Here is a 13,228-nt window from a genome sequence, read left to right as displayed (position 1 = left end):
TAGGTCTGACCCATCCTTGACTGTTAGAGGCATTTGGGAAGTGAACCAGTGGATGGAAGATCTCTCCTCTCTGTCATTATGCCTTTCAAATAAATAAAAACAATAAATAAACTTAAAAAAATAACTTTAGTTTACCAGTAGGTATTTAGCGGTAGCTTATTTTTTCTGTAATTAAAAAAAAATGTTTGGGAGACAGAATGCAAGACAGATCTCAATTTATGTTTGCTCCTCAAATGCCTGTAATGGCCAGGATTTGGCAGAGGTTTAAGCTAGGAGCTGGGAGCTGAATCCAAGTCTACCACATAGATGGAAGAAATACAACTACTCAGCAGAAGGCAGGAGAAGGCATTAGCAGGAAGCTGGAATCAGGAGCCAGAGCTGAGGATCAAACCCAAGAACTTAGATGTGGAACTCAACTGTCCTGACAACCAGCATCTTAACCATTAGGTCAAAAACCTGCCCACTCACTGTGGTTTAATTTGCATTTCTTTAATAATTGGCAGTGTTCAGCAGACTCATAGAATGACAACCACTTTAAGTAATACTCTGACCTCAGAATCAGCCTTTAAGGCATCCTGGTCTGGCTGAAAAGCCCATGAGAGCATTTCAGGCATGGAAAGCCAAGACAGTGGCAAAAAATGTCCTACATGAAGGAGCTCTGTGAGACACTGGTGGAAAGAAGTGACCATTAAAGAAAGATGTTCTGGGGCCAGCACTGTGGTACAGCAGTTTAATGCCCTGGCCTGAAGCAGGTTAACACCTTGGCCAGCAGTTAATGCCGGCATCCCATGTGGGCGCTGCTTCGAGACCTGGCTGCTCCACTTCTGATCCAGTTCTCTGCTATGGCCTGGGAAATCAGCAGAAGATAGTCCAAGTCCTTGGGCCCTGGTGCCCGTGTGGGAGACCCGGAGGAGGCTCCTGGCTTCAGATCGGTGCAGCTCTGGCTGTTGCAGCCAATTGGGGAGTGAACCAGCAGATAGAAGACCTCTCTCTCTCTCTGCCTCTCTCTGTGTAACTCTGACTTTCAAATAAATAGATAAATCTGAAAGAAAGAAAGAAAGAAAGAAAGAAAGAAAGAAAGAAAGAAAGAAAGAAAGAAAGAAAGAAAGAAAGAAAGAAAGAGAGAAAGAGAGAGAGAAAGAGAGAGAGAAAGAGAGAGAGAAAAAGAGAAAGAGAGAGAAAGAGAAAGAGAGAAAGAAAGAAAGAGAAAGAGAGAGAGAAAGAAAGAGAGAAAGAGAAAGAGAGAGAGAAAGAGAGAGAGAGAAAGAAAGAGAGAGAGAGAAAGAAAGAGAAAGAGAGAAAGAGAGAGAAAGAAAGAGAGAGAAAGAGAAAGAAAGAGAGAGAGAAAGAAAGAGAGAAAGAGAAAGAGAGAAAGAAAGAAAGAGAGAGAGAAAGAAAGAGAGAAAGAAAAAGAGAGAGAGAAAGAAAAAGAGAAAGAAAGAAAGAAAAAGAAAAGAAAAGGAAAGACAGACAGACATACAGAAAGATGTCCTTTTCTCTGAAGGGAGGAGAGAAGTTCCACTTTGCTTATGGCCTTGTCTAAATACTGATGTATTTTGTGGATTCAAAAGGCTTCCATAACTTAGGCAGCTCATGCCAAGAGCCTAAAGAGTTACTGTGCACTAACTTCCCATGCAGGACCTCTGTCCTCAATGAGTTGTTATGTGATTTAACTGTAAAACTTGTTCTCAGTTTTGTGTGTATGTGTGTGGGTGTGTATGTGTGCAAATTGTTAAAATCTTTATTTAGCATAGAGTTGGTCCTCTGTGTATAAAGTTAATTGAAAATGAATCTTAATGGAGAATAGGACTGGGAATGGGAGAGTGAGGAGGAGGAAGGGTAGGAGTGTAGGTGGGAAGGCGGGTATGGTGGGAAGAATCACTATATTCCCAAAGTTGTACTGTTAGACCGGACTTGGATCGGACTCAATATAACCAAATGAGAGACTTGGTGATGCAAAAGCAAAGAGGTTTATTGTTCTAGCTCGAGCTAGGGCTCACACCTCCAACCATCGCAGCAGCCTTCTGACGAGGACCCCCTCCTGTTTCCTTTGTGGGGTTTATATAGGGTTTTCAGAGACATTCCATACATTATAGCACCATGCAGCAAATCATCTCATTCTGCAGGAAGTTCAAAGAACATCTCTCTCTCTCTCTTTTTTTTTTTTTTTGGACAGGCAGAGTTAGACAGTGAGAGAGAGAGAGAGACACAGAGAGAAAGGTCTTCCTTTTTCTGTTGGTTCACCCCCCAAATGGCTGCCATGGCTGGCGCACTGCACCAATCTGAAGCCAGCAGCCAGGTGCTTCCTCCTGGCCTCCCAAGCGGGTGCAGGGCCCAAGGACTTGGGCCATCCTCCACTGCCTTCCTGGGCCACAGCAGAGAGCTGAACTGGAAGAGGAGCAACCGGGATTGGCTAAAGTATAGGGTCTGAGCCACTAGGGTGTACGTGCCAAACTGCAGGGTTTTGGGATATTATCAATCACCTTAACTGCCTGAAAAAACACCTTGGAACTTTAGGTATTTCCATGCTATCTGCTGATTGGCTGTTACTAGGGGAGTTTATCGCAAGGGGAGTGTTTTTTGTTTTGTTTTGTTTTGTTTTGTTTTGTTTTTCAGGAGCTTTTGTCTTAGGGTTCAGGGCCTGGTCAGGCCCGAGTTACAAGATGCAGGCCTAGTCTAAAATAGCTGCGCCTTGATCCAGGCTCAGCTTCTTCAGTACTTATTTTATTATTATTATTATTATTTTTTTTTTTTGACAGGCAGAGTGGATAGTGAGAGAGACAGAGAAAAAGGTCTTCCTTTGCCATTGGTTCACCCTCCAATGGCCGCTGCGGCTGGTGTGCTGCAGCTGGCGCACCACGCTGATCCGATGGCAGGAGCCAGGTGCTTCTCCTGGTCTCCTATGGGGTGCAGGGCCCAAGTACTTGGGCCATCCTCCACTGCACTCCCTGGCCATAGCAGAGAGCTGGCCTGGAAGAGGGGCAACTGGGACAGAATCCGGTGCCCCGACCGGGACTAGAACCCCGTGTGCCGGCGCTGCTAGGTGGAGGATTAGCCTAGTGAGCTGCGGCGCCAGCTTCTTCAGTACTTATGAAATCTGTATTCCTTAAATAAAAGGTTTCTTTGGAAAAAAATTAATGAATAAAATCATAACCATAAAAAAATTGGTGGTGTTGAATGTCCATTCATGTACAATATCTTTTTGAAGTATCTGTTCAAATCTGTTCCCATATATTAATTTTATATCAATTTTTTAAAGATTTATTTATTTGAAAGGCAGAATTGGAGAGGCAGAGGCAGAGAGAGACAAATATTCCATCCGCTGGTTCACTCCCTAAATGGCTGCAATGGCCAGAGCTGGGCCGATCTGAAGCCAGGAGCCAGGAGCTTTCTCCAGGTCTCCCATGCGGGTACAGGGACCCAAGAACTTGGGCCATCTTCTACTGCCTTCCCAGGCCACAGCAGAGTGCTGGATTGGAAGTGGAGCAGCTTTGCCTGCTATGCCACAATGCTGACCACTGATATCAATCTTACTGAGTTCTATAAGTGCTTTGTATACTTTGGGTACAAATATTTTCTCTCAGATATGTGTTCAGTGAATATCTTCTGGTTGTGACTTTTATTAATTTTATCTTCTGAAGAGCATGAGTTTTAATTTTTTTAATTTTGATGAATTCTTAGCAATGTTTTCTTGTATGGTTAGTGTTTTGTGTCTTACCCAAGAAAGCTTTATCAAATAACCCATTGTCTAATCCAAAGTCACAAAGATTTTCTCCTATGTTTTCATTTAAAAATTGTATAGTTACATTTATGTTTATGATCCATTTTGAGTTAATTTTCATGTAGAGTATGAAGTATTTCAATTTTTTAAAAGATTTAATTTATTTATTTGAAAGACAGAGTTACAGAGAGAGGTAGAGACAGAGAGAGGTCTTCCATTCATTGGTTCACTCCCCAGATGGCCGTAATGGCCGGAGCTGTGCCAATAGGATCCAGGAGCTTCTTCTGGGTCTCCCACGTGGTGCAGGAGCCCAAGCACTGGGCCATTTTCCACTGCTATCCCAGGCCACAGCAGAGAGCTGGATTGGAAGAGGGGCAGCTGGGACTAGAACCGGCACCCATATGGATGCCTGAGCTTCAGGCCAGGGCGTTAGCCTGCTGCACCACAGCACTGGCCCCTCAATTTTTTCCTATTTAAAAATATTTCTGTAAGTTCCTTTTGTGGAAGTTTATTATAACTTACTGCAGCTTAAATGCTCCCATCTGCCTTCCAATACAACAAGCTAAATAGAAACCATGCCACAGCTAGCTGAGGGGCTTACACAAGATAACGGGGAAAGGCCCCTCATATAACACCTTGCTTAAATCATTTCTGTCAGGTTACCTCCTTGACCAACTTTCCTACATTGTCAAATCCATTGGTTACTGCTCTACCTTCCTCTCCTTCAACTTCTGTCAGCATCTGCCACAACTGATCTCTCCCATGTCACAAGACGCTTTCCTGTCCAGACAGCCAAAGCCCTCATCATGAACAAGGTTCCTCAGCTAGCCAAGGCAGTGGTGTTCTGTCTGCTTTATTTCTTGGCCATTAGTGTATGGGAAAAGTGTTATTATCATTCTCTAGCCATTTGCCACTGAGGTCATGGTTTAAAGCTACTGCCATACCTGGAGTTCATTATCGGATATCTTCAGTTCAGGCATTTATATACAAAACAGGCCGGTTCATTTGAGTCTTGACTCCTGTGTAATGGTCTTTAATGCACACTGAAAAGTAATTATTCTCCAGTAAGATAACCTATACCTCAAAACATCTGTAGCCTCAAAAATTTGCTGGTATACTTCAAAATAATGATTTTAAGTTTATCATTATTTGTGTCATTACTAGGTCATACATTTTAGCGAGTAGCAAAAACTATAATATTTCCTATATGTGTTCTTGTTAGAAGTGTTCCCTTGTGATTATCTTCAGGATGCTCTCAAGAAACCAAACTGAAATACAGGCCATAAAACAACTGGCTTGAGTGCTTCAAAAATGCCAATGCCATGAAAGATTTTAAAACCACAGGAGAGGGTGGGCATTGTGGTGCAGTGGGGTAAGCCACCACTTTGGACACACCATGTCAGAGTGCAGGTTTGAGTCCCAGCTATTTTGCTTCCTATCCAGCTCTTTGCTGTTGTACCTGGGAAGCAGCAAGTGATGGCTCAAATACTAACCACTCACATGGAAGACCTGCGTGGAGTTCCTGGTTCCTGTCTTCACCCTGTCCTATCCCTGACTGTTGTGGGCACCTGGGAGAGTGGACCAGCAGAAGATCTCTTTCTCCCTCTTTCCTTCTCTGTCACTCTGCCTTTCAAATAAATAAATCTTTTAAAATAATTTTAAACGACAGGGAACAGTTCTAAATTAAAGAAAACTAAAGGATTATGATGTTTGATTGGATTCTACACTTTAAAAACTCAGCACATGGTCAGGACAATTGGGGACATTTGTATGTGGACTACAGTAAGACAATGATATTAATATTAAAAGTGTTTGGGTGATGGGCTGGTGCTGTGGCGTAGCAGGTAAAGCCACTGCCTGCAGTGCCGGCATCCCATATGGGCACCGGTTGGAGTCCCGGCTGCTCCACTTCCAATCCAGCTCTCTGCTATGGTCTTGGAAAAGAGTAGAAGATGGCCCAACTCCTTGGGCCCCTGCACCTGCATGGCAGACCCAGAAGAAGCTCTTGGCTTCAGATCTGCACAGATCCTGCTATTGCGGCCAACTGGGAAGTGAACCAGTGGACGGAAGACCTCTCTTTCTCTCTGCCTCTCCTTCTCTCTCTGTGTAACTCTGACTTTCAAATAAATAAATAAATCTGAGAGAGAGAGAGAGAGAGAGAGAGAGAGAGAGAGAGAGAGAGAGAAGCTACTTAACATTTAAAAAAATGATTGGGTGATAATAGTATTGTGGATATATAGGAGACCACATTAGTTCTTAGGGGCTGCATACTGAAGTATTTAGCAGTGAAGGGTAATTATGTCTATAGCTTATTCTCAAATGGTTTATCCAGAAAGCATATGGACATATACACATGGAAAGCAAATGTAGAAAAGTGTTAACAATTGTTGAATCCAAGTGAAAGGAAATAGATGTTCATACCATTATTTCAGGGGGTTTGTAGGCTTGAAGTTTTTCAAAATAAAAAGTTGGAGCAGGAAGGAAATAATAAAAGTTGAAGTCTCGGGGTTGTCACTGTAGCGTAGTGAGTAAAGCCGCCACCTGCAGTGCCAGCATCCCATATGGGCACTGGTTCTAGTCCTGGCTGCTCCACTTCAGATCCAGTACTCTGTTATGGCCTGGGAAAATAGTAGGAGATGGCCCAAGTCCTTGGGCCCCTGTACCCATGTGGGAGACCTGGAAGGAGCTCCTGGCTCCTGGCTGCAGATCCACCCAGCTCCAGCCTTTGTGGCCATTTGAGGAGTGAACCAGTGGTTGTAAGATTTCTCTCTCTCTCTCTGCCTCTACCTCTCTGGAACACTGCCTTTCAAATAAATAAATAAATCTTAAAAAAAAAAAAAAGTTGAAGTCTAGTAAAATGCTAGATTACTGTTTGTGTTGATTCTTTTTCATTTTAAATATTTATTTATTTATTTTTCATTCTTTTATATAAATATCAGAAGCTTCCACTGGGCCCAAAAGAGTAATATTAGTCATCTCTAATTTCTTGTCCATGGGTTAGAAAGGTGTGCCAGGCCAATGTATTGGATGCAGTTTTATTTTATTTATTTTTTGGATGCCATTTTAATCTAAAACTCTGTACACTATGCTCCCAACTCATAGCCTTCATGTGTCCATGAAGCACACTTCTATTTTCCCTGTCCTGAGTCTTCCTTTTGGTGGAATCAGAGAAAGCCCCAAAGAACCCAAGGAGGGAGAGCAACATTATTTTTCAGGTAGCATCTGTCTGCTAGTTAGTAACTATAGTTTTTTGGTTTTGTGTGTGTGTGTGTGTGTGTTTTGTTTTGTTTTGTTTTGTTTTTTCTTGACAGGCAGAGTTAGACAGTGATAGAGAGAGAGAGACAGAGAGAAAGGTCTTCCTTTTTCTGTTGGTTCACCCCCTAAATGGCCACCATGGCCGGAGCTATGCCAATCCGAAGCCAGAAGCCAGGTGCTTCCTAATGGTCTCCCATGCGGGTGCAGGGCCCAAGGACTTGGGCCATCCTCCACTGCCTTCTTGGGCCACAGCAGAGAGCTGGACTGGAAGAGGAGCAACCGGGACAGAATCTGGCGCCCCAACTGGGACTAGAACCCTGTGTGCTGGTGCCGCAGGCAGAGGATTAGCCAACTGAGCTGTGGCGCTGGCCAGTAACTACAGTATTAACATTTGCTGAACCTTCACCATATGCCAGGCACATTTCAAGATTGATCCATTTAATCTTACCTCTCATTAGAGGTAGGTGCTACCAAAATGAGGTGGTTGAATGGGAAGCAGGCCACATAGCAGACTCATAGAATGACGAATGCTCTAAATAGCACTTTTTTTTTTTTTTTTTTTTTTTGACAGGCGGAGTAGACAGTGAGAGAGAGAGACAGAGAGAAAGATCTTCCTTTTGCCGTTGGTTCACCCTCCAATGGCTGGCGTGGCCGGCGCGCTGCAGCTGGCGCACCATGCTGATCTGATGGCAGGAGCCAGGTGCTTCTCCTGGTCTCCCATGGGGTGCAGGGCCCAAGCACTTGGGCCATCCTCCACTGCACCCCCTGGCCACAGCAGAGAGCTGGCCTGGAAGAGGGGCAACCAGGACAGAATCCGGAGCCCCGACTGGGGCTAGAACCCGGTGTGCCGGCACCACAAGGCGGAGGATTAGCCTAGTGAGCCGTGGCGCCGGCCCTAAATAGCACTTTGACCTCAGAATCAGCCCTTAAGGCATTCAGATCCAGCTAAAAAGCCCTTGAGAGCATTTCAGGCATGGAAAGTCACTGTGGCAAAAAATGATCTACACAAAGGATCTCTGTGAGTGAGATCCCAGTGGAAAGAAGGGGTCATCAAAGAAGGATGTACTTTTCTCTGAGGGGAGGAGAGAGCTCCCACTTTGCTTATGGCTCTGTCTAAATATTGACAGAGTTTGTGAACTCAAAAGGCTTCCATAGCCTTGGCAGTTCATGACAAGAGCCTCGGGTGATCACTGACATCATAAATAAGTGTGTCAATTGTTAAATCAATAAGAGGAGTCACTGTGCACTTGCTTCCCATGTAGGACTGCTGTCCTTAATGAGTTGTACTATGCGAATTAACAGTAAAACTTGTCTTCAAACAGTACTTTATACTTAAACAGTACTTTATACTTTTTTGTGTCTGTGTGGGTGCAAACTGTGGAAATCTTTACTTAATATAGAGTTGCTCTTCTGCATATAAAGATAATTAAAAATGAATCTTAATGAAGAATGGGATGGGAGAGGGAGTAGGAGATGGGACAATTTGGGGGCGGGAGGGCAGGTATAGGGGGAAGAACTGCTGTATTACAAAAGTTGTACCTATGAAATTTATATTTATTAAATAAAAACTTTCTTTTAAAAAATGAGGTGGTTGAGGACAGAGTTTAAGCAGTTTTCCCGAGGTCACATTGTGACTGGACGTAATATCTGAGCCTAGTCTGGATATGGAATCTGTATTCCTAATCACCAAACTATTCTTCTTAAGGATAACCTTGAGGACTCAACTTTAGTTACTATAATAAATAGACTAATGAATTAAGCTTGGTTTTCTTTTTTGCCAAAATTTTCATTTTGAAAAATCTCAAACATAACAGAAAGATGAAAGAATGGTATAGTGGGCACCCATATACCCTTCACATGGATTCAGTTGCTAATTTTCCTTCTTCTGTCCCTCCCTCCCTCCTTCCAAAGCAGTTCCAGAGATGAAGGTATAATTGACATACACTGAATAATCTGTGGTTGATATATGTGCACACCATGAAGCCACCAAAATCAAAATGTCTACCAACCCAACATCATTTCCTCATGTCTCTTTGTAATCCTTCCCCCTCCCACCCTTCCTTGGTCTCCCCAACCCCCATGTAACCTTAATTTTCTTCCTGTTATTATAGGTTAATTTGCATTTTCTAGAATTTTATATAAATGGAACCATAGAGTATGCATGCTTTTCTAACCAGGTTCTTTTACTCAACATGATACGACATTCATGTTGTTGTATATATCAATCATTAATATCTTTTTATTGGTGAACAATACTTGATTACATGAATATACCATAATTTATAATGGTATAATTGGTGGACATTTAGGTCATTCCAATTTTTGGCTAGCACAAATGAAATTGCTATGAGAGCAGACATTTGGTATAGCAATTAAGCTACCACTTGAGACTACTACATCCCACATCAGAGTTTCAGGATTCCAGTCCCAGCTCCACTAACGATTCAGGCTTTCTGCTAACAGGCACCCTTGGAGGGAGCAGGCTATGGCTCAAGTGCTTGGATCCCTACCACCCATGTGAGAGACCCATATGGAGTTCCAATCTCATGGTTTTGGCCTGAGCTAGTCCCAACTGTTGCAAGTATTTGGAAAGTGAACCAGTAGAAAAGAGATCTTTGCTGTCTCTCTGCCTCTGAAATAAACATTTGAAAAAACAGCTGTGAGTAGTGTAGTCTTTGTATGGACATATACTTCTATTTCTCTTGGGTAAATTCCAAGAAATAGAATGGCAAGAACATATGCTAAGTATATATTTAAGTTTTTAAGATACTGCCAAAATACTTTCATCTAAAAAAATTTTAAGGGGTCAGCATTGCGGTGTGGCAGTTAAGCTGCCTGAATTGTCAGCATCTCATATGAGCACCAGTTGGATCCTGGCTGTTCTGCTTCCAATCCAGCTCTCTACTAATGTGCTTGGGAAAGCAGCAAAATATGGCCAAAGTGCTCGAACCCTGCCATCCCTATAGGAGACCCACCCAGATGGAGCTTCAGAGTCCTGGCTTTGGCCTGGCCCAGCCCCAGCCATTGCTGCCACTTGGAGAGTGAACCAGTGGATGGAAGTTCTTTCTCTCTGTCTCTTACCATCTCTCTGTAACTCAGAGACAGAGAAACAGAGGCCGCCCATGTTAGCTGGTCTCCAAATGCCGGCAACAGCTAAGGCTGGAACAGGCAGAAGCCAAGAACCCAGAACTCAATCTAAGTCTCTCACATGGGAGGCAGAGGCCCAAGTACCTGAGCCACCACCTGTCTTCTCCCAGGGTGTGCACTGTAAGAAGATGGAAATGGAAATGGAGCCAGAACTAGAACCCGGGGACTCCGATATGGGGCATAGGCATCCCAAGCAGAATCTGTAATACTGGGCCGAATGCCTGCCCCTGTTAAACTGTTTTCACTCCTACCAACAGTGCCCAAGAGGTCCTTTTTCTCTGCATCTTTTCCAGGATTCCTATGGTCAGTCTTTTTCTGTGCCCAGAGTAATTTCTAATAGTGAGTGCTGCCAATGGCAGTTGAGAAAGGGACGCCAGAGGTTGGGTTTTATTCAGACACTTAGAAATCTGCCATCATCCTGTACACTCCCATCCAAAAGTGAGACTTTTCAGTTGGGAGGAGATACTCCTGAGTGAAGCTACAGGCCAATGGCACCCAATTCCACTCCCTGTCCCCTTTATTCTGGTTATACCACACCCACTGCCATGCTTTACCCTTCTGTTGGGCACCGTGGCCTCCTTCCTAAATTTGCAATATTTAAGAGCAGCCCTTGGCTATCAGGTCCTACCCAGCTGTCCTGGCCGTATACCTCAGGAACTCCTTTCTCACAGCCTTGGTCTGCCTCGTTGACCTACTCAAGTAACCCTTTAATGACTACCTTAATTCTCTGTGTTTCCATTTACAGGATCTTACCTAGCCATATGGCCTGCTGCCTCTGCCAATTTAAAAATAACATTGAGGTTGTCTGCAAGACAGTCAAGCTGCATTGTGACACTGCATGTCTGACTAACACCACACACTGTCGTGAGTTTAAACTGATAAATTTTCATTAATTTATTTTTAAATTGAGGATGAATGTTTAAGGTAATGGTGAACTACTTTTTTTTTTTTTGACAGGCAGAGTGGACAGTGAGAGAGAGAGACAGAGAGAAAGGTCGTCCTTTGTCGTTGGTTCACCCTCCAATGGCCACCGCGGCTGGCACGCTGCGGCCAGCGCACTGTGCTGATCCGAAGGCAGGAGCCAGGTGCTTCTCCTGGTCTCCCATGGGGTGCAGGGCCCAAGCACTTGGGCCATCCTCCACTGCACTCCCTGGCCACAGCAGAGAGCTGGCCTGGAAGAGGGGCAACCGGGACAGAATCCGGTGCCCCAACCGGGACTAGAACCCGGTGTGCCGGCGCCGCAAGGCGGAGGATTAGCCTAGTGAGCTGCAGCGCCAGCCGAACTACTTTATTTTTATTCATTCATTCAGAATTAGACTCCATAGATTTCTGGACTACTCCCCTGCTGAAAGTCAGGTTCTTAGTTACTATTACAAAATTTGATGATATAACTGTTCCATATACATAAAGGACCACGAGAAAGAAACCAAAGGGAAAGGGAGTAACACTGATGGCCACACAGTGCGCTGTGCTCTTAGCTTGGTGCTTTGCCCCTAATGATAACTCATTCGTGCACTGTAATGCAGTGTGTAAACTGACTTTATGTGCATTAGACTTCAAGTGCCTCTGCCTTATAGGACAGGTGTGGATCAGTTTCGCTTTGTTTGCTTCTACAATTGTATCCGAGTACAAGTGATGCTGTTTATTTAGAGCCTGGAGTTTCTGGTTCCATATCCAGAAACGGCTGCCTGGCTCCTCTGAGGGAGTGGAAGGCCCTTCCATTCGGAGACTGTTCAACTCTGAACCTGCTCTGAGGCTCAAAAGCTTTTCTACCTGTAGAACACCCAGGTGCTTTTAAGTGTTTTTCTGTCTATGAGGATTTTTACCACTAACTTTGTGACTTCCAAAATGCTACTGCTTTTTTTCCCCAGAGAGCTTGAATACAGATCTTTTACCTGGGGCATTAGCACAGTACTAATGGTATACGTGTACAGAGTTGCTAACTTTACAGAATAGTTCTCCACCTATTATATTACTCCCTTTTCCTCAAGAGGTTGACAGAACAATCATTTTTAACCTGCTTTTACAGATGAGGAAAAACATGGCCACAGGTGTTAAGTGTCAGAGCCTGGCACCCAGGTCTTCTCTCCCCAAATTTGGGTTTTCCATGAGCCACATGTTCTGTGTGTGTTGTGGGTTTGACCTCCAGTTAGGCTTAGTCCAGGGTTCTCTCAGTGGCAAGAAGGAATTCAAGGAAGAAATGTCGATAAAGGTGAGCAGGAAAACAAGATTTATTTTAAACAGAGGGTAAATACACACTCAATAAATAAGTGCCAGCAAGAGAGAGAGAGAGAGCAAGTGTGGGAATGAATCCCCGACAAGGTTTGGGTCATCCTTTTGTACTACTGGGAGGTGTAAGGGATGGTGTCCGGGGAGGGGCCTAGTTGAACATTCAGAGGGGATGGACCTTGAGTACTACCCATTTCTGTGCCCATTTTTTGGAAATCCTAAAAGTATCATGACATCAGGTGCATGACGGGAGTGCCAGGGCTGGCCATGGTTAATTTTATTATAATGACCTAAAGGTCATCGGAGGCCATATTGGGTATTTCTAGCTAGTGCTTCTTCTAAGTTAAAACGTTGTGGAGTCTGTGGTTTTTGCTCTACAGAAGGCAGGTTTGGGCAGTGCACAGAAAGAGTCTGGATGGTGCAGACCGGGCCATTGTGTGGAGGGCTGGCTATGGCTAGTGTACCAGCTGGCCAGGGCTTCTGCAGGTTGCACAGCAGGTCAGCCAGACCTGCCTTGTGGTGGCTGTGCTGGGACGCGGCAGGGCAGCACTGCGAAGCCTCAGTCCTCCCCTCTGGCTATCTACCTGCCCCACCACACTTCCTCATGATTCTCACCTTATCCTCTCACACTCACTACAAGGTCTGGAAAAGAAACCCAGCCACACAATGGCTTCCTGCACTTGGAAGCACTGGATGGTTCCCTAAGTAGAGCTGGAAATACTACACATGAAAGCAAAGCAGGCCTCTGGGAAAGCAGCTTTTTCCCTTCTATATTTTAGGACCCAGACATCGCTATCATTCCCTAGATTCACTGAATATTCTATATAGGCATACCACCTGCAACCTACAAATCTCTTCACCTACACCCCAGAGCCC

General features: G+C 44.3%; 1 protein-coding gene across 3 annotated transcripts in view; it reads left to right on the top strand.

The window, feature by feature from the left end:
- The window catches only part of LRRC37A3 (leucine rich repeat containing 37 member A3), a 73,503-nt gene that overhangs the window by 47,777 nt on the left and 12,498 nt on the right, over positions 1-13,228 (top strand). For all 3 annotated transcript variants that reach the window (XM_070060480.2, XM_070060479.2, XM_070060481.2), the window contains one exon: positions 10,869-10,987. In XM_070060480.2, coding sequence (XP_069916581.1) covers positions 10,869-10,987 — 119 coding nt within the window. The remainder of the gene's footprint in view (positions 1-10,868; positions 10,988-13,228) is intronic.

This window comes from Oryctolagus cuniculus, chromosome 17, assembly GCF_051225735.1.
Source record: "Oryctolagus cuniculus isolate XC-2025 breed Fujian yellow rabbit chromosome 17, ASM5122573v1, whole genome shotgun sequence".
Lineage (NCBI taxonomy): Eukaryota > Metazoa > Chordata > Mammalia > Lagomorpha > Leporidae > Oryctolagus > Oryctolagus cuniculus.
Note: the sequence above shows the minus strand (reverse complement) of the source record. Positions and strands in the feature narration are given on the sequence as shown.